Below are 21,115 nucleotides of genomic sequence, written 5' to 3' on the forward strand. Positions count from 1 at the left end.
GCAGCAGCCGGCACCGACCGCCCGCCCCATCCAGCGCGCAGAGGCGACCGCAGCGGGACGGTCCCCCGAGCCGACCGTGCGCGCTCTCTCCCGCGCGGCTACTCGCGGCGGGCGCTGGCTGGGCCGACGCGCCCCGCGGGCGGCCGGAGCGCGGCCTCGGCCTCGGCTGGGGCGGGAGCGAGCCCCGGGCCGCAGCCCGTGGGAGGCGGCGCGGCGCGGCGGGCACTGACGGCGTCGCCGGGCGCTCCCGGGCGGCGGCGCAGCGGTAGCGCAGGGGGCGGAGGCAGGGGGCGCCCCCGGCCAGGATGCTGCGGTTCCTGCGCCGGACCTTTGGCCGCCGCTCCATGCAGCGCTACGCGCGGGGCGCGGCGGGGCGCGGGGCCGCCGGGCTGGGGGACGAGCGCGACGGGGGGCCGCGAGGGGGCCCGGCCGCCGCCGCCAGCTCCTCGGTGCTGCCCGCCGCGCCTGGGGGCAGCGTGTTCCCGGCCGGCGGCGGGCCCCTGCTCACCGGCGGCGCGGCTGTGCACATCTCCGCCTCCGGAGCGGCCAAGGCCACTCTCTACTGCCGGGTCTTCCTGCTCGACGGAACCGAAGTGAGCGTGGACCTGCCGGTGAGTGACTCGGCGGGGCACTGGCAGCCTGCACCCCTTGGGGCAGAGCCCTCTGCCTCAGTGTTTACTCCTGTGAAGCTTCCCGGGCCACTCTTCGGGGACCCCTCCCACATCTTCCGCCAGTCCTCCCCAGCATTGAACCCTCCCGGACCACCAAGCTCGCATATGCTGCGGTGGGGGGGGGGGAGGCTTTGGCACCTTGCACCGCAGGGTCGCGTCTTCTTTGGCGCCCGCCTAGGTTCTTGGGCCTCACCCCTACCCCACGGCACACTGTCCCTACGTCCGGCGTACCCTCCCCTTGGCGCAGGTGGCCGGCATTCCCTGCCAATGTTGGCTTTCCGATGCTGGGTTAAATAGATTTTTTTTTTAAAGCGATGCTGGACTGCTCCAGGGTGTCTCGCTTTTGGTGTCGGGCCTTGATGAGACACTGGAGAAGAAACCCTTGCCTGCTGCCCAGAAGGTGCCCCAAGTTTGGGAAGAGGGTTAGGGAACAGTTTTGCCTCTCTGCCCCCTGCCGATCCCCTGTGGATGGCCCCCACCCCTATCCCAGCGAGTCCCCTGGCTCACAACCTCGCAGGGGGTGGAGCGACTTGGGAGGCCACTCTCAGGCCAGGTCAACTTTGAACCGGCAGAGGCCTTGGGGTGCTGGGAGTTGGCCCCAGCCCCCTCTGGACTAATTTACCGACTCCCTCCCACACCTGGCAGTGTGTGTGGGTCGTGCAGGGCATCCCGGGGTGGCAGCGCCGGGCCCTGTGTCCCGGCCACAATACCCACAGGTGGTGGTTGCACCCGGGCCCGGTTCCAGTGGCAAGCTAGGCCAGCACCTGTATCCCCGGCAGGGAGTCCAGCCACTAAAAGAGCCTTTCTGGCCGAAGAGGCCAGTCAGAGCCAATCAAACCGATGCCTAACGGGGCGCCCACTGTACAGTCGGCGCTGCGGCAGACGGTGCCTTTGGGAATCTTTGGGCATGACTGAAACAGACGCCGCAGTAATTGAGCTTTAGATGAGTTACAGATTGTCCGGAGCGTTTAGGCCTTCCTGGACGATAGGATTTTTTTTTTTTTTGGACGTAAAGAGAGATGGGAAAAAATCAGCCTACTTGACCTGGCTCTAATGCTTCTTCGTGTGGGCTTAATTTGGAGACAGTTTCAATTTGTGGCAGTTTAATTTTTGTGGTCCTTGTACTCCACGGGAGAGCATTTTGTCATGAAAATACCTTTGCCGGGCCCTTTCATAGAGGAGGTGCCAACATTCCCCAGCCCAGAGCTGTTGTCTTTTAAAAAGCATTCATGTCCCAGCTCCCCAAGAATGAGGCTCCCCAGCTCTGTCGCAGCCGGGAGAGGCAGCCTGAGATCGGGGAGCCAGGCGAGTTGAGTGGGCAGCTTGGGTTGGGAGAGGATGTGGCGCAGTTTGCATCTGGCAAAGGAATGCTGTCCCTGGGAACTTCTTCGTGCTCCTTGCCGGGTGGTTTTCTCGTCTGTTCCCCAGGGATAATTGGCTTACAAAATGTATTGCTACTGTCAGGTTTGTGCGACAGGCTGTAAGTGGTGTTTCTGAGATGAAAAATTGCAAACGGAGTAAAGTGCCCGTGTACTAAAGAGATCCACACAGGCACAGCAAATGAACAGGTTGGGATGCTGACTTACTGCGGCTGGTGGGGCTGCGGGGGATGGGAACACAGGCGTCCTGAAAGGTTCCCCCCCCCTTTTATAAAAGGACACGGAGGAAGAATTCCTCCATCTCCAGTTTCCTTTTGATGGCAGATATTCCGATGCCTTTTTAAAGACGTGCGATTTAGTGAGCTCCCGAGCTTTATTTATTCATACAGAGGTAAGACTGTGCGACATGTCCGTAGACAAAAAATAAAAAGCCAATGCTGGCTTCATCGTGTTGAGCTTTCAGGGAGAAGAGATGAGGAAAAATCACCAGTGAACATGGTTCATTGATTTAAAGATTTATTAGGTATTAGACTTGTCACTCAGTCCCCTCCACCAGTCTTCCCAGAGCTGAGTGTTAGTTCCTGCCATTAATTCTCCCAGTTGCGAGGTTTAGTGCTGGGCTAAATTCTCAGGCTCCCCTGTGAATTTGTAGCATTTGTGCTGCTCCTTAGACCCCAGTCTACCCAGCTCTACCCAGTCCCCTTTCTGTGCTTCCTTCTAGGCATTTGACCCCCCCCCCTCATGCTTCTTGTGCAGTTTCTGGGTTTTTACTGCTTCCTGGGCTCTGGCCTTGCCTGGCTGCTTGTCACACACAGACAGAATTTACCTTTGACCCGATAGCCCTGAGCTCCCTTCTGTACTGGATCATTTCCAGAGACCTGGGGACCTGGCCAGTCTATGACTCCTTTGTAATTAAAACCCTCGGGTGGCCTTAGCTTCAAGAATTCCTTTGCTCGGTGTACAAAAGTGGTAATGTCTTGTCATAAACCTTTTTATTAGCCCCTCTTAGGACAGACGCATGTGTTCTCAAATGGCCTCAAACACAGTAACACCCTCAGTATGACCAGGCTGTGGCACCTCAGTGCGGTTACTCATCATTTATGGGGTATCTCGAATGTGCTGGGCTTCTTGCTGTAAACACAAAGGTCAGTGAGGTATGGCCTGGAGGCTCTTGGGAGACAACGTTTGGGAAGACAGTTTTGTATTCTGAGTGATGCTAATAGGAGGGACACTCCCTAGTGGAACACTACAGAAGGTTGAGGTGGGGTGTGTGAAGTGTGGGGTCAGATGGACTTCCTGGAAATTTTTTTTGATGCTTAAAACGATAGAATCTTAAATCACGGTCACTTGGCAAAGCCATGGCCCAGTAGTCATAATTAATAAAGGAAGACACTGCCATCATTTTCCTAGTGCGTCCCCTCCAACAGACTTGGAGTTGGGTGGTCTGGTTTGGTTGAATCCGCCAGGCGTCCCTGAATGCTCTGAATCCTTCATGTAGACAGTGCTTTCTCGGTTATGGATAAAACATCGGAACAGGAAGATCTTTTTAAACCCCCCCGCCCCCCACCTATAATGTGCATTCCAAACCAGGCTTGGTGTACAAGTCCAGCTTCCAGGTGGCATTCGGAGAGTGCCGCCACCTAGAGCCATTTCTTTTCAGAAACCTGGCCGTGCCACGGAGGGCACCTCCCTCCTGTTAGTCCAGGCATGTGCAGCCTTCAGGTGTGGTCTGGTCTGAGGGAGCCAGGCACTTTCCTTCTATGAATGTGGCTGCAGATCCCACTGGCTACTGTGCTTGGCAGTGGCACCCACTGTTGATTTGTATTAGCTCTCTGTTGACTAAACCCCTGGCATGGCTTGTGCTTGGGCCTCTTCTGCTCAGCCCCGCCCCTGTTGCCTGCCTCTCCCTCCCTCCCTCCCTCTCTCTCTCTCTCTCTCTCTCTCTCTCTCTCTCTCTCTCTCTCTCTGTGTGTGTGTGTGTGTGTGTGTGTCTGTGCATGCCCGGTGCACACGCTGTCTTCCAGCAGCCCTGTGTGCAAAGCTGTTGGGGCAGTGGCTTGCCCAGCTAGCACTCCCGCCATGCCTTCCAGGGGAAGGGGAAGGGTGGTTGGCCAGTGTAGCATCTGGCACAGCGGCTCTCACTGTATCTGGAACTACTTGGCATGGGCTCACTAGGGTACAGTGTAAACGTGGAGAATTTCAGTGTTGCCTTATAACCTCATAGCTTGACTGTGCCACCTTGGGCAGCTTCAGCTCTGAGCGTTGGTTTCGCTGTTTTGTTTTCTGTTTTGGTTTTTTTTTTAAATGGGAAGGTGAAGTGATTAAAAGCAAATTGCAATGCCTCAGTCAACAGCAAGAAACTGGAGGATTGCTAGAAAGTTACAATTTTATAAACTGCCCATCTTTTTTCTTTGGAATGTGGAGAAGTTGTTTCAAAAATTGTAGTAGGGACTTTAGGGGAAAAAAAAGTGAGCTTTACCAGGCAGGCTTCCCATTGCTTGGCTCTTGTTGAGTGGAATTGGAAGCCGGGTGCTATATGAGGGGTGGGTTTTTTTTTTTTTTTGAGCTTCACTCTGGAAGAGAAAAGAAGCCTCCGTACAGGTTCTTGGGGACGACATCAGATGCCGGATTTCCGAGTTGAAAGCCATCCCCATTCAATGTATGACTGAATTCACAGGGTGTAAAGTGACTTCCCTTTAGTCGCCCCCGAAGAGCTGGAATGGGCTGCTCCGGGAAGGCATAGAGCAAGCTAGGTTGTAGTATGTTGGCGTTATTGCCACTTGTCTCACCCATGCAGAAAGGGGTGAGATGTGTTTCTGACAGTCGGATGTAAGGCAGGGTTTCTCATTCCATGTAAAAATTCTAGCAAAATGAATCTCTAACTTCAACATATGTGAAGGGAAGTTCATCTTGGTCTTATTTATTTATTTATTTTTTCACTTAAGATGGGTTCACTGGGGGCTGGAGAGATGGCTCAGAGGTTAAGAGCACTGGCTGTTCTTCCAGAGGTCCTGAGTTCAATTCCCAGCAACCACATGGTGGCTCACAGCCATCTGTAATGAGATCTGGTGTCGTCTTCTGGCATGCAGACAGACATGGAGGCAGGATGTTGTATTCATAATAAATAAATAAATAAATCTTTAAAAAAAAGATGGGTTCACTGTGTTACCTAGTTCGCCTGCCTCAGCCTTCCTTGGTGCTGGGACTGCAGGTAGTTCATCTGAAGGGAGTGGGCCATGTTTGTGTTCGAGTGCCTACCTTTATTCCTTCCTTCCTTCCTTTCCCCTCCCTGTCTCTCTATCTCTCTGTCTCTGTCTCTCTGTCTCTCTCTCTGTCTCTCTCTCTGTCTCTCTCTCTGTCTCTGTCTCTGTCTCTCTCTCTCTCTCTCTCTCTCTCTCTCTCTCTCTCTCCTCCTCCTCCTCCTCCTCCTCAAATAAAATTTGCAGAGCCCTTGGGGCTGGAGGTGCTTTGGCAGAGGACCCAGGTTTGATTCCCAGTGTCTACCCGGCAGCTCACAAACACCTGTAACTCTGGTTCCAGGGGACCCACAGCACTCAACTTGGCATGCAGGCAAAACACCTATACTAATAAAATTAGAAATTAGGAAAAAAACAAAAACCCTCCGCAAGGGTTTACTGCTAGCATTCCGGGTTCAGTATTTCAGGGAACAGAGAGCTCCTGGCTATTCACAGTCCTCCACGGCAGGTGATGCTGATAGCTGCTGTCCCCTCACACCTCCCAGTACACTCTGACTCTGGTGACAGCCAGGGGCCACTGCACTGTGTATCCGACCCACTCTGGGTGTGCGTGCATGCGTGCGTGCATATGTGCGTGGAGGCTCGGCTGGAGCCTGGGCTTGACGCCAGCTGTGCTGTGGCTATACTACAGGTGAAGGTTGGTGAGGGCATGACTGGGAGAGGGGGCGGGGGTGGGGGTGGAGTGTAGTTTTTTGCTTGCCAGCCACCTGGGCCCTGCCACAGTTGCAATCCCCAAATGAACGCACAGGACGCTATATTATATTAATTATGAAGCTGTTGGCTGTTTGCTTGGTTTCTTACTGGCTAGCTCTGACTTAAGTATTTACCCCATAATTATTAATCTAAGTGTTTCTCTTACCGGAGAAAAGGGGTCTGGACCTCTTACTCCTCTGGCAGCCTACATCGTGACCCTCAGTGTCTCTCTTTCCCAGAATCCTCCTCGACTCCTAGTCCCACCTATCTTGCTTCCCTATTGGCCAACAGGGCTTTATTCAAACCAACCAGACACATTTTTACAGCATGACATCTCCCAACCGGGGGGGGGGGGGGGGCAGTTAACAGGGAGAGTCAGGTCAGTATGTGGGGAAGGGGTTAGACGCCAATGTGGAGCATATGCGGGGGATAGGCCTCCCCTCGCCCTCCAAGTGTGACGAATGAGGTAGCACAAAGGAAGCCCCCAAGGTCTGGCTTGCCCTGGTCCAGGTCTTTTCTTAAAAATAGATGTTGGTGAATGATAGCCCCGTGGTGCTTGCCCATCCTCTGCCACACCTTCAGGGGGGCCCTCTGGGGGAGTCCTTGGTGTCTGTCCACATGGGTCACGAGCTTATGTCGTTTCTGTAGAGGGTGCCTTGATTATGAACAGTGAGTTGAGTTGGGAGGTGAGAGGGATGAGCAGCAGACATCTTTCCTAGTAGGGATGTCACAGAGAATAGATCCCTGAAGCCGGTTCCACAGCGTTAATGTGAGGAAGGGAGGAGGTGTGTCTGGCGAGTTGGGGGAGCTCCCCTGGTCTCTTCCAGGGCCAGTAACATAACCCTCCAGAGGTACAAGGCTCTGAACAAACATTAACTCGCTAAGCGTTTCCATGTGTATAAACTCACTGAATTCTGTCCCTCATTTTGAAATAGCAGGCCATGGGGGTGAGCTTTCCCCTTTCATTCTTGTGTGGAAACTTAGAAAATTTCTATCCTGGTAACCACAGAGATCCTCCTCTGATATGTGTTCTTCCCACTACTGGACCTCTTTGGCTGGCTGGCTGGCTGGCTGGCTGGGTGGCTGGCTGCAGATGTCCCCTTCTGCTACTCTCCTCTATCCAGAGGAAAACCCTCTTCAAGAGGGGTCTACACTCTCTGCCCATCACTCTACTGGATGGCTTTTCTACTGCCGGGATCACCTGCTGATTCATCAGCCCGTTTCCTCAGGCTGGTGTGTAGGTCGAACCCCCTTCTTCCAATCTCACATTTAGACCAGGCTGCCAGCAGAAGGATTAGAAAATATGAAGAATCCAGAGATGTGAAAAGAGATTCTCAGATTTCATGAGAGATTGGAACTGCTGGTGCCAGGGCGCTGTGTCTCCATCTTTTACTCTTTAAGCTATGTATTTACGTGAAAGTGTGTGTCGTTTGGATAATGAGCTTCAGTGGTCCAGTTGGGAAGGCTCTGTTGACCCTGCTCTTACAGTGACACTGTGGGTCATATTCCAGGGACGCACTGCAGCTGTGGTTGGTCCTCTGAACTCACTCACTACCTGGGTGAGAAGTGAGCTGTCTCCCACCCTTCCTCCTATTGGTGGGGTAAAGGTTTTAGTGATACTGTCTCCAGTTCCCGGCCTCAGGGATCAGCTGGGGAGAGGCTGATGGTTACTTTTAATTGTTAACTGACACAATGTAGAACAACTAGGAGGAGCTCTCAGTGAGGGGATTGTCTGGATCAGGCTGGCCTGTGGGCTTGACTGAGGGTTGGATGGGTTGGGGCGGACAGAGACCTTGCTTATGTTAATTGGATGCAGGAAGACTAGCCTAAATGTGGACAGCACCTTTCCCTTGGCTTGAGTCCTGAGTTGTGGAAGAGTAGAGAAGCAGGAGTCGTGCTTGGATCGGATCCGTTCTCTCTGCTCTTGACTGTGTATGCATGGGATGAGTTGCTTCAAGTTCCTATAACCTGGAATTGTGAATTAGAGTAAACCCCTTCTCTTCCTAAGCTGTTTTTTGTTGTTTCTTACCTACTCTCCCCTGTAAGACACAAGGATAACCACGGCCATGCTTCTGTGAGCGTTCTGGATGATAATCCCAGGACCCCTGAGCACAGAGCCAGGCAACAGAAATGAAACTAGGATAGGGAGGTAGCCGTCTTCGCCTGTCAGGAATGCCTGTAAGAGCTCCAGCTGGTCTGTTGGCTGTGGGCTGGAGCCTTGCCTGCACCCCCCTGCACCCGGGTGTCTCTAATCTCTCTATCTTCTGCAGCCTCTGCGCTTCCCCTACAGCTACCTGTACCATCTCACCTGGTTACTTGATTTTAAATGCTCGTTTATGGAAATCATTTTCCAGTGTGCTTCTACTTTTGTAAGGCGAATTTTCTATAGTCAGCAAAGGCCTAAGGAGCTCTTCCATCGTGTTGGGTGGTGGTGGTGGTGCTGTTTCTTGAGTTCCTATTCAGTACCCACATAGGAACCAGCACGAGGGAGGAGCCACTGAAGCTGTGCGGTAGAGTTGGAAAAGCTTTGATGCCCGCAGTGACTGGGGCTGTCCCAGAGGATGTATGGGAGTACAGCTGTTGTATTTCGCCAGAAGGTATCTGGGCAGCAGGTGCAAATTCGTGCAGAATGGGAGGGGGAAGGGAGAACTCACTTGCTCCTTGGGGGGGGGCAGGTATGGAGGACTGCGAACTCTGGATTGTGTCCCTGGGTCTTAAAGGAGTGTGTGAGGGACTTTTAAAGTACACGAGAGCCTGGATCTGTGTTCAGGGCTTCTAGGTTCTGGGATGATCCTTCTGGAAGCTCACAAAGGCTGTCTTCCCCCAGAGTTTTACAGGAGAGTCAGGCTTAGCTGGGAAAGGTCCAGTTTCAGGCACAAGAATGTTTGGAGGAAATGTTGGTCTGAGAACTCTGGCAGCTCACCTGGGCGTGGGATGGGTGAATGGCTCCGAGCCTGTCCCAGTGGTCCACAGATGTGTGGGTAACCTCAGAGTCTCATGTGAAGGCCACTGGGCACCTCCAGAACTTGGGCTCACGTGTTTGGCCGATGGTTGAGTTTCTTAAAGATGCAGTCTTACTCGAATGCCGTTCTTCAACACCTGGGTCAAAAGCGTCTTCATAAAGAAGTGTCTAGTAGAACAACGTTAACACTATCATCAAGAAAACCATTTCCATCTCCCCATCCTGCTGTGTAGCAACTGCTAGGCTGTACTTTGTTCCTTTTTAGTCTTTGTGCTTTTGTATACATGTCGATAAGCATGGCAGGTTTTGTTTTGATTTGTTTTGTAGCCTGGGAGTTGAACCCACGGCCCTGTACATGGCTAGGCAGGTATTCTCCAGCAGCCCTGCCCTTTTCTTAGCAAAATATTTCCCAGCAGTGCAGGTTTCCTGAGCGTCTCACCCTCTGCGTGCTGCTCTGGCTGACTTAGATCCACCCTGCCTCTCCGTGTGTGGCAAGTGAGTAATGTTTGCCTCTGCCTTCTCAGTCTCCGGGGGCTGGAGGTTGATATGCAGAGCATCTGCTCCCGCACCTATTAGGTACTCTGCCTCCCAGGCTCACGGAATTTGTGTTGTTTCTTTAATGGCCTCGTCTGGCAAGGTATTACCTTCTTCCAGGGGGTCTCTGGAGAGCAGATGGCCACAGGCCATGTGCCTGGTAAGCGTGGTCCATCCAGATTCAATCTAGGTTTCCGGACTCCCCTTCCATTGTTTCTCCCAGCTCAGGTGCACAAGCGGAGCTCCTGTTTCCTCACCTGTTCCTGCTTAGCAAACGCCCCTGGCTCTGTCTTGCCACTCTGTCTCTCTAGCTCTGGAGTTTGGGTTCAGCATGCTGCTGCTGAGCAGTTTTTTTTTTTTTCTGGATCTTTCCCTTGGTCCTAGCTGACGGTGTGGTGTGCAGCTTTTCCTTGTTATAGTGAAGGACTGGAAGAGTCCTCGGGGTTCTGTCTTACCATGGGGGCATCCAGAGCTTGGTACCCAAAGCTGAGCTTGGTCCTAGTGTGAGGTCGTCCACCTTGCTGGCCTCTCTGAGTGTACCATCAGCAAGTGCCTGCAGAGGTGACATCCCTGGGCTCTGTGATGGGCTCCGGGATGCTCTTCCATGCCCAGACCCTCAGCTGAATGCTGCCATCGTGACCTTACTTTTGAGAGGCCTGATTGTGCCCATTCACTCTCTGCTTCTTTGTTTTGGCTGCACCTACCCTAAAGTAGAACTTTTCATAAGGTTAACAGAGAGCTAGATGTCTGAACACCTTTTTAAAATGTATAGATAGCCATTATACATCCATCTCTAGAACTTTTTTTAAATCTTCTTAAAATGGAAACCCCAACCCCCCCCAAAAAAATCTGGAAAAAGCCGGGCAGTGGTGGCGGCTCATGCCTTTAATCCCAGCACTCAGGAGGCAGAGGCAGGCGGATCTCTGTGAGTTCAAGACCGGCCTGGTCTACAAGAGCTAGTTCCAGGACAGCCTCCAAAGCCACAGAGAAACCCTGTCTCAAAAACAAAAACAAACAAACAAACAAAAAAAGGAGACTCCAGCCCCATTTGTTTGAACACTGACTCTCCATCCCCCATCCCTCCTCCTCTCCCCTCCTTCCTCTTCTCCCCTACCTGTCCCCCTGCTTACTGGGGCTGTTAGGATGCTAGGAAACCACTTAGCCTAGCAGTAAAAGGCCAGGCTTCCAGGTACATGCTCCACCTCCTTTCGGCTTTTTGTCCATTTGAAGCTGACCGCTCTCCTTTCCCGAGCATAGAACCCTGCGGCATTTGCCCCTCTGTGTAAGGCCTGGCTCATTTAGCAGGGACCCTCCCAGTTGTAGTCTGTCCCCTGCATATTGTCTGTCTATCTTTCCAAATGAGAGAATTTGGTGGGTTTTGGACCTCTCAGTTCTCCCCAGCCAACAGTGCCACGGTCTTTGGAGCTGTAGATGCCCTTAGCGCCTTGTTTTTATTTGGCTTTAATTAACTAACTAACTAGTGTGCGCTTGGGGATGAAAGGGCATGCACACGCCACGGCGCATGCACGTCTGGTGGGCAGAAGACAGCCTGCAGGGATTGCTTCTCCCCTTCTGTCATGTGGGTCCTGGGGAATCAAACTCCGGGTCTTGGGAGATTTGGCATCAGGTGCCTTTGCTGTGCTGTATTCCCCCCCCCCCCCCATTGCTGGGATTTTGGCATCTCCCTGGGGACTTGGTCTGTTCTTGTCATCATCATCTTCTGGCACTGTCTTAGGTCTGGTGGTGGGATCTACTTAGGAAATGAGAGTGGTCAACTGCTTCCTTTCTCCCTTATGGTTTTGTCAGAGTTGCTCAGGACAGGCAAGTCTTCTGCCCAGAATATTAAAAAAGAAAGAAAGAAATATAGCCAGGTGTTGGTGGTGCACGCCTCTAATCCCAGCACTCGGGAGGCAGAGGCAGGCGGATCTCTGTGAGTTCGAGGACAGCCTGGTCTACAGAGCGAGTTCCTGGACAGCCTCTAAAACAATAGAGAAACCCTGTCTCGAAAAACCAAAATATATATAATTATAATTCCAAAGTTGTTTTTTTTTTCCATTAAGACAGGGGTCTCACTCTAGCCCGGGATTGACCTGGAGCTCACCATGTAGCCCTAGCCTCCCCCATGCTAGGATTATAGGTATGAGGCACCATGCCTGGTCGGACATTCCGTATTGGGAAGGATCCCAATAGACACAATACAGTGAAGACCCTTGTACTACCACCCAGCTTCAGCGCAGACCAGCCCCGGGTGCACGTGGCTCAGACATGCTCTTCCGGCTGCCTTCCTTCTCTCCCTCCTGAAGCTCACCTTTCATCCTTCTTTTTGTTTAAGGACTTTCGCTAAGCAGCACATTGTTAGTTTCTTGTGCTCTGAGCTGAGGTGGTTATTCACTTAGCCTAGCGCATGAGACCCGTCCGTGATCACGACGAGGTACCTGGAGTGCCGACTGCTCTACAGTTACTCTGTTGCATAACTACAATGGGATCTGTTTATCCTTTGGAGGCGCTGGGGTGTTTTCAGTGTAGAGCTGTACAGGGGAAAAAACAGCACAACACTTGTCAGAACTTCTTGACTCCCTTACCCAGGTGCGCATGCGCAAATGTTTCTTCCCAGAGGCATGCCTAGTGGGGAGAGTGGGCTGGACCTCTTTTTTTGTTTGTTTTTGTTTTTTGAGACAGGGTTTCTCTGTGGCTTTGGAGGCTGTCCTGGAACTCACTATGTAGACCAGGCTGGGCTCGAACTCACAGAGATCCACCTTTGGCTGGATCTCTTAATACTGTGTCAAATTGTCTCCGAGCATTCCAAGAGCATCTAAAGGCATCTGTGACAGTTCTTCCCTATTGTCAGGCATTCTGCAGCTGTTTTATGTCTGCAGTCTAGGGGGAGTGACAGCAACGTTCAAGGTCTTCCTTTGGTAGGGATTGAACCAGGTCCTCAGGAATGCTGGCCAGGTAGCCTGCTTCTGAGCCGGGCCCCTGACCTCCACCCCTGGGCCTTCACTTTCCCCCAGCTATTGGTGGGATTGAGTTTCAAATGTTTGTTCATCAGCTGGAGTCCTGCGGGAATGCCCCGCCTCCGTGATTCCTGCCAGCTGTGGGCTATCAGTGTTCTTTCCCGTTGTGTTGTGGTCTTGCACCTTCGCACCTGCTCCGTAGTAAGCTTGTCCTCTAATCCCCTCCCTCAGACAACACACCTTCACAGGCTTCCTTGGCAGCCTCTCCTCACAGAGGAGGAGTTGTTACTGTTTGATTCAACTGTCACTCAGAATGAGCTCTATTAGGAGCTGCTGGGGGCTTTGGGTGCACAGTGGCAAGGGTGAGTCATGGCTTTATCCTGCGTGCGTGCGTGCATGCGTGTGTGTGTGTGTGTGTGTGTGTGTATGTATGTATGTGTGTGTGTGTGCACATGAGTGCACCTGCACATGGAGGCCAGAGGACCATTAAAGGTGCTATTTCTCACATGCCCTCCCTTTTGTTCTTTAAAAAAAAATATTATCCCCCTCCCCCTCCTCCTTTTCCCTCGTGTGTATACCTGTGAATGCACATGGCATAGTAAGTGTGTGGTGTATGGAGGTCAGAGGACATCTTTGTGGAGTCAGTTCTCCCTTTCTACCTTTACGTGGTCTCTGGGGAATCAAACTTGCAAGCAGGTCCCTAGCTTGTATAGCAAGCACCTTTACACAACTGGTCAGTCTCAGGCCACACCTGGTTTTTTTTTTTTGACAGTCTTTTTATTGGCCTAGATTCTGTTAACCTGGCTGTCCAGGGAGCCCCCAGGACTCATTCTTGGCTTTTTGTTCATGGGTTCTGGAGATTTAGTTTAGATCCTCATGCTTTTAATGTGCGCACCTTGCTGACTGACCTGTCACCCCGGAAGTGTATAATGGACTCTTAAGTGTGTGTTATGAGAATTCGGTCTTCGCCCAGGCATACTGTTACTTGTTTATACCTGCTTCTCCAGCCATCTCCAGTGACTCTAAAATAAGCTTCACGTACGCCATTTCCAGTGTATTCGGTGTCTCCGGAAGAGAAGGCTATACTTTACAATGTATCCAACGAACATCTCAATGTAACAGTTGCTTTTTAGTGCCGACTGTCAATATAGTTTACAATGTATCCAACGAACATCTCAATGTAACAGTTGCTTTTTAGTGCCGTGTATTTAGGGACTGTCAATATAGTTTACAATGTATCCAACGAACATCTCAATGTAACAGTTGCTTTTTAGTGTCCTGTATTTAGGGACTGTCAAATGTCAAGACTTTGTGTTTTGTTGACAAGTCTCCTTGAGGCAGTTGTCTGGACTTCTCTCCTCTTTCAGTTTTCGTTGTTTTAGCATGTATCTGTTGAAGAAGCTGAGACATCTGTCCCGTGTGTGTCCCTTGTTTTCTGGATTTTGCTACATTTGGTCACCCTGGCAACTGGTTGGATTTGAAACACCTAACCGAGGTCTTACACGGGTGGATGGAGATAGGTAATTACACCTGATGTAGATGCTCAGTGGGCAGGCCTAAGGTAGGACTTCAGGGTGAGAGAAGACTCCTGGATCCATGGAAAATACCACCAAGGAACTTTGGGCCCTGAAGCAAGCGATCAGCTTTCCTGGTGGCTGGAACAGCATATATGCAAAAGCTTTGAGGCTTGAAAGAACACGCCCTGCTCCCTACCCTGTGTCTGCCAGTAAACTTAACCGTATCCTACTCATCTTGCCTCATGGAAGAGGTCCAGATTCCTCTCAGTAGATGTGAGGAAGGAATGCTCTCTTCTGTCTACTTTCTGTCTCATCACCAGCTCTTTGATACAAGACGCTTCTTTATCCCATTCCCTCCAGTTGGGGTACCCTTTACCCCGACAGGAGGCCCCCCTGCAAGCCCTCTCCACCTCCCTCAGCTGGATATGCCAGCGTGTTTCCGGGGGAACTCAGAGCGAAAGAATACTCCGGAGAGAACAAAGCCAGCTAACTATGGGACAGTTGCAATAGATGAGGGTTAGGCTTCATGGAACCATTGGCGACCACTTGGTCCAAAGCCTGGTTCTGGGGTTGGGTTCACTTCTCCAACCACCTGGGAATGCTCACTGCCCTCTGCAGCCCATGATGAGAATGTCAACAGAGCAGCTTCTGGTGAGTCCCTCAGATTTTCTCGGTGACACCCACTCACTTAGCCGGCTTTATTCTCTCCTAGGCTCTGCCGTCAGCCTCTTCTAAAGCAGGCAGGGTTCTTCCCAGCCATGCAAGAGTTCTCTGGCCTATGATATGGACAGGGGCTTTCTCCAGGCGCCTGATATTGTAAAGGCCCAGGAGGGTTAGTTATTAACCTGCCATGCACTCTCAGATGCCCATCCCTGGCGTTTCATCGGCCGCAAGCTTTTATTGCTGCTGACCTGAGCAACCTGCTCTGTATCTGTTAGTCAGCACCAGTGCCTCTTTGATGCCAGCCAGGGTGCCAGGTCAGAGTGCAGGGAGGGGCCCAGGCTGGCTTGGGACTGGGGTCTAGGTCAAGCTTCTGAGCCATCAGTGGCAGATCCAGTAGGATGAGGAGACTGTGGGATCAGGAGGGTCTTCATGGGAACAGGAGGAATCTAAGATTTGGAAGTGTTTTCCCAGGATGCACTACTATTCAAGAGCTAGAGATTTATTTAGGTCTGAATCGGGAAAGCCTCAGCATTGTGGAGAAGGGCAAGGCCCTTTGCCCCCTCTTATTTATTATTATTATTATTTTTGAGACAGGGTTTCTCTCTCTGTATTGTTTTGGAGGCTATTTTGAAACTCACTCTGTAGACCAGGCCAGCCTCGAACTCACAGAAATCTGCCTGCCTCTGCCTCCTGTGTGCTGGGATTAAAGGCGTGTGCCACCACCGCCCGGCGGCTCCCCCTTATTTTAATGCAGAGCAAAACGAGTTGGTAGCCTTAGCCAGGTGTGTGGGTGTTTGCCCGTGATCTCAGCCCTCAGGAGGCTGAGGCAGGAGGGTCATTACATATCCTAGGGTAGCCTGGATGACATCATGAGACCTCCGTCTCTAAAAGCAACACTATCTAAAGTAAAATCCGTAGTCCCTTCATTAAAGAAACTGCTAAAGGAAAATGGAAAACGTGTGTGGTGTGTGGTGTGTGGTGTGTGTGTGTGTGTGTGGTGCCCGTGCAGGTCAGAGGACAGCCTGGGGTACTGGTCCATGCCTTTCACCTTGTTTGAAGCAGGCACTCTTTACTGTGGGTCCGTCAGGCTAGCTGGCCTGTGAGCTTCCAGGGATTCTGGCTGTCTCTGTGGGAGTGCTGAAATAGTAGACGTGTACTCTTCTGCCTCTGGCCTTTTAATGTGTATTCTGAGTATCTGAACTCGGGTCCTGACACTTGCACAGTTAGAACATTACCCACCGAGCCCTCTCCCTGCCCTTGTGTTCTCTTTTAAAAGAAAAAAGGATTGGGTGAGCTAGAATTGCTGTAAGGTGCCATTTGGTTTATTCACTGACAGAGAGATGAGCCTTTTCCCCATTCAGGAGCTGCGCAGATGGCTAGTGTATTCCATTTACCAAAGAGACCTGCTCTGTTTTAGCTATTTCATTTATCAAAAGAAACAAGCCGCAGAGCCCCTCGCTTATGTAAGACCTTCTGTGGGGATGGCAGATGCTCAGAAACGGGGCTCCAGGAGCTCATGTAGGGCAGGGTCCGGGATTGTCCTTGACATGCTTTAAACATTAGCCCTGCCCCTCCTAAAAAGGAGACTGGATGACTTGCCTTGATGTCCTAGGTGAACCTGCTACAGGCTTGTTCCCCGCCCAGACTCCAGGACTCTGGGTTCCTCACTGAAAGGGTGAAGCTCAGTGGTGGGTCTCCCCTTCCCAGTTGTCACAGACTTCAAATGGTCTGGGCTCTTGGGTCATCTCTGTACAGTGTGGAAGCCTTTGGAGCATCGTGGCCTCAGTCCTTGCTTTTACTGGGGCCGATGGGCTATATTGATGTTGCTTAAAAATGTATGTATTTATTATCTGTGTGTGGGTATTTTGCCTACGTTCTGTGTCTGTGCATGATGGGCCTGCCTGGTGCCTGTGGAGAGGCCAGAAGGTGTGGAACCCTCTGGGACTGGAGTTACATACAGACAGTAGTGAGCTGCCATGTGGGTGCTGGGAATTGAACCTGGGCTCTCTGGAAGAGCTACCAGCGGCTCTAACCACTGAGCCACCCCTCCAGGCCCTGTGATTTTTAAAAGTTTTCTTACATTCTAAGAGGCTCCTGGGGGGAGCTCCTTGGAGTCCACATTCTGGGACACACCCCAGGTTCTTGATAACCCACCAGGGTTACTGGGCGTGGGTGGGACAGCATGCTGTCCTCAGAATGTTCCAAGGCTTCCGGGCAATTTCTTGGGCATTGTTAAAATGGAGAACTAGTGTTTGACAACGTCCACCTCCCTTACAGTTGTGGGGTGTGTGTGTGTGTGTGTGTGTGTGTGTGTCAGGCTCTTGCCTTTCCTAGTTTTGTTTGGTGCTGCGGTAACTCTGGCAGAGTTGTGGATGCTCTGATTTTAGGGTGCACTCCACGGTAAGAATTTGGCACCATTTACCCCCCTTCCCCCCAAACACATCGAGAACCAGCAGAACCAGACTGGAACCATTTTCCCATGTAACATCAGCAGCCCCACGGTCTCTGTGACTGTCACATGCAGCCATAAAGCGAGTCTCCATTTCTCACCCAGCCTGGTTGTTCACCCTCCTTTGGTTGTCTACCGGGTTTTTGTTTGTTTGCTTTTCTTTTTGACAGGGTTTTGCTATGTGGTTTAAGGCTGGCCTGGAATGAACTGTGTGTCTCAGGCTGGCCCTGAACTCATGGCAGTCTTCCTGCCTCAGCCTCCTGGGTGCTGGGAATCGGGTGTGTATCCCCACGACTGGTACTGACTTCTTTCCAGTTGACTCCGGGCCCAGCTGAGGTGCTGCTGTGTTGGTGGAGCCTGTCACTTGTCATCACCTCATGCTGTCACCCTTTCCTGCCTGCGAACTCCGCGGGACAGGACGGCTTTCGCTCCAGACAGGCCTAACACTTTTCTTACGATAGCTGTTCTTCATGTAGTAATTAGGAATAACACATAGCGTCACTGGCCTTTTATTTTTGCAAATGGTTTTTCAATTGTGGTAAAACTGGCATGGCAAACAGTTTGCTGTGAATGATGAATGACGCCTGTTATACTCGGTGTTGTGCACCTTGTACCCATTTAAGCAGGCACTCCCCGCTGCTCCTTTGCTCTAGGCAGCCTAATCTTTGCTTTGTGGGTTTGCTGACACCGGGCATAGTCAAGTAGAATCCTACAGTGGGTAGCAGTTTCTGCCTGCCTGCCTTGAGTTAGCATAACGTCTTTAAGGTGCACCGGCCATTTTCCTTGCTCAACCCCTCCCTCACTCTTTTCTTTTTCTGGCTTAGCATAGTCCTGTGCCACAGATCATCTCACTGGCACCCTTACTGCTAAGCGACTCCTAGAACGTGCACACACAGCACATAGTAGGTAAGGGTCCCCCGGTCCCTCACCCATCTGCTGGCATCTCCTCCTAACCTGGACCCTTTGAGCCTGTGCTGGCTTTGGTGCTGTAAGCTCAGCCTTTGAAGTTGAAGGGTAAGAAGGAAACTCTGAGAGAGAGACTCTCTGTAGCCTACCTGTGGCCTGTGAGATGCAGCTCTGGGTGCAGAGGACTGTTGGTTCAAGTTCTTGTCTTCATCGGAATGGGTCGGGTTTGTTATAAGCCCCCCCCCCAAATGTTTGTTGTTGCTGAGCGTTGAGCTGTGCGCATAGTGTGGTGAGCCAACCCGGTTTGGGAGAGCATCTGGAGTGTGTTGAAAATGAGCGATTGGGGGGGGCTCCTGAGAGGCAGAGGCTAACCCCCCAATAGAGGATGTCTCCTGAAAGCCGTGTTTGCTCTGTACCGGCGGATCTCCAGGCAGTGGGCGCATCCACTCTGGAGTCCCTCCGTGCCCTCTGGGGCTTCGTGGGGCAGTGGACCCCTGTTTTGTGGGATGAGGCAGCAGAGGCGTCAAGCATCGAAGGTTCTCATCTGGGACCCCGCCTCTAGAACGGCATGGCACACACCCAGGAGCCCCGGCTCCAGATTTTTGTGCTTCGTCTTTTCCTATTGCCTTTAAAATTCCAGCGGGGAGTTTGGTGAGGTAACCCAGTCTGTAAGGCAGTGGTTTCAACCTGTGGGTTGTGACCCCACCCCTAGGAGGGGTCGCATAGCAGATATTTATATTAGGGTTCATAACCGTAGCAAAATTAGAGCTACGGAGCAGCGATGAAAATAGTTTTATGGCTGGGGTATCACCACAGCATGAGGAACTGTATTAAAGGGGCCACAGTGTTAAGAAAGTTGAGAAAGAGGAAACGGGGAAGGGCTATGAAGGGAGATCAGGGAGAGTGATGTATGGCTGGGGAGAGATGAAGGGGAGAGATGGTCTACCAAGACATATTTGTTAAAGAAATTCTGTAATGTTGGGGCTAGAGAGATGGCTCAGCTGTTGTTCTCCCAGAGGACCCAGGCTCTGTTCCCACCCAGCACCCACATCATGGTGGCTCACATCCGTCTGTAACTCTAGCACTGCTGACCTCAGTGGGTTCCGGGCATGTACTTGGCGCACATGCATGCATGCATGCAGGCAGGTGAAATGCTCATGCACATACAACAAGTAATTCTAAAGTATTAAAAAAAATGCCATCATTGTGTCTCATACTCTGTGTGCTGATTTTAAAGTCGTGAAACAAAGTTGGGGAAGTGTTTTCGGAAGACACCTGGTGTCACAGTCTGGTCTCCACTCCCTACATTTCCTACACACACCTACACACACACACACACACACACACACACACACACGGCCACCCCTTCACCCCCTTAGACCACGGGAACGGAACACTCTGGCTGCTTAATAGAAAAAGGAGGAAAACACTGTTTCCTATTAAAAGAGATGTTTATCCCATCATGACAGTTCTGTGCTTTTAAGTCAAGAGGGAGAACTTTTTCCCTCAGGACCACAAAAAAAAAAAATGCAACCAGTCGTCCTGTTTATATCTTTAAGAAGTTAACTCATGGCAGCACACGCTGTCTGTCTTCTTGTATCTTTGGAAGGGCTGAGGGAGTCTGGTTATTGTCACGGGGAAGGGACCCTTAGCGTGTCTCTAGTGATGCGAGAGTCCAGAGTGGCCCTGTAGAGAAAGACACCAGGTTTGCATGGCTCACAGCAGGACAGAGGGTTGGCCTGGAGGCTGTGAGTTTCTAGGATCTTCCTATGTTCTTGCAGCCTTCCTCATGAGAATCCAGTGAGGCACAGGGCACTCGCTGTTACTCCCGTTTGGCCGAGGAGGTTGCTGTCTTGAGCTGAATCAAGCCCCTTCCTCCTCCTGTCTTACATTCACACACTGACATTCTAGTCCTTATTCCCTAGGGGATGAGGTCTTTAAGGAGGTCAGTTAGTTAAAATGGGGGTGTGGACACAGTCCTCGGTCTACCGTGACTGTTGTCCTCATTCAAAGAGGGGATCAGGACACAGACACGCGGGGATTACTATACGAGCATTTAGGAAGGGGGTGGGCTTCTGTAAGCCAAGACAAGAGGCCCTGAAACTAGCCCTGTCTCCATCTCGAGTAGGGAGGAGTCACACATCTGTTGTTATCGCCACAAATCCATGGTATTCTGTTCTGACAGCTTGAACACACCAACCCAGAGGCTGAGACCTGTGTTCTGTCACTCTTTTGACTTGTCAGCTGGTTCTCTGCTGCGTCACCATTGCTTTTCCAGTGACCACAGGGTGGAATGGGATGACGAGTACTGTCCCTGCTGGACAAACGAAGCCTTGCGGAATTCACTGGAAGATGAAGAGGCTTTGGTTGGAGATAATTTCCAGGGGGAGGTGACAGAGCCGACGGTGTGGGAACCACCTCTCTCAGGAGAGCGTGTAGCAGGGGCTTCTGGACTCCTGAGGCTGGAGAGACCGGAAGGGACAGCAGTGACCGTGGGGTGTTCCAGAGCACAGCGTTGGGGGTTAGGAGCTTCAGGGTTCTAGGAAGCTGGCAATCACAGTTGAGCTGAACCCCAGTTGTCAGTGAGTCTGGGTGCCGGGCCTGGGCAGAAGAGTGGGTGCTTAGGGGTTATGACCTTGGGAGCCAGAGAGTTCGGTGGCTGGAGTTGGGGGTGGAACTTAGAGCAAAGGAGAGATGTCACTCCATGGTTTTTGTGCATGGTAAGTTGCTGAGATTGAGAGCCCAGAGAGGGAACACCTCAATGAAGGGTGTGTGGGTGTGTGGTTACACACACACACATATTAATTTAAGGTGCCACAAACCCTGGGTTTATTCCTGGTTGGTTTACATGAGGCCAGCACAAGGGGCCAATAGGACAGACTCCCCCTAAGGAGAGAGACCCAGGACGATTTGAATGGAACCTGTGGCCAGGAGGACCAGTGGAGGAAATGAAAAACAGCACAGCCATAGTCGATACTGTGAGACACTTGCTCCCTGCCAGGCGCCAGATAGCTGCCTCAGGTGAACTCTGAGCCCAGAGTACCTGAGCTCAGGTGGAGCCGTCATTGTCACCAACTGGCCCAGGTGATCAAAGAGAGGCAGTTTCTATGCTCTGCTCTGTTGCCTCAAA

The 21,115-nt window shown here is 51.7% G+C and overlaps 1 protein-coding gene across 5 annotated transcripts in view; it reads left to right on the forward strand.

The window, feature by feature from the left end:
• The first annotated feature begins 290 nt into the window (after positions 1-290).
• The window catches only part of Epb41l4b (erythrocyte membrane protein band 4.1 like 4B), a 153,079-nt gene continuing 132,254 nt past the window's right edge, over positions 291-21,115 (forward strand). For all 5 annotated transcript variants that reach the window (XM_040738111.1, XM_040738108.1, XM_040738114.1 and 2 more), the window contains exon 1: positions 291-611. In XM_040738111.1, the coding sequence (XP_040594045.1) occupies positions 306-611 (306 nt within the window). In that variant the 5' untranslated portion in view covers positions 291-305. The remainder of the gene's footprint in view (positions 612-21,115) is intronic.

The sequence above is a fragment of the Mesocricetus auratus genome, unplaced genomic scaffold, assembly GCF_017639785.1.
Source record: "Mesocricetus auratus isolate SY011 unplaced genomic scaffold, BCM_Maur_2.0 Super-Scaffold_6730, whole genome shotgun sequence".
Lineage (NCBI taxonomy): Eukaryota > Metazoa > Chordata > Mammalia > Rodentia > Cricetidae > Mesocricetus > Mesocricetus auratus.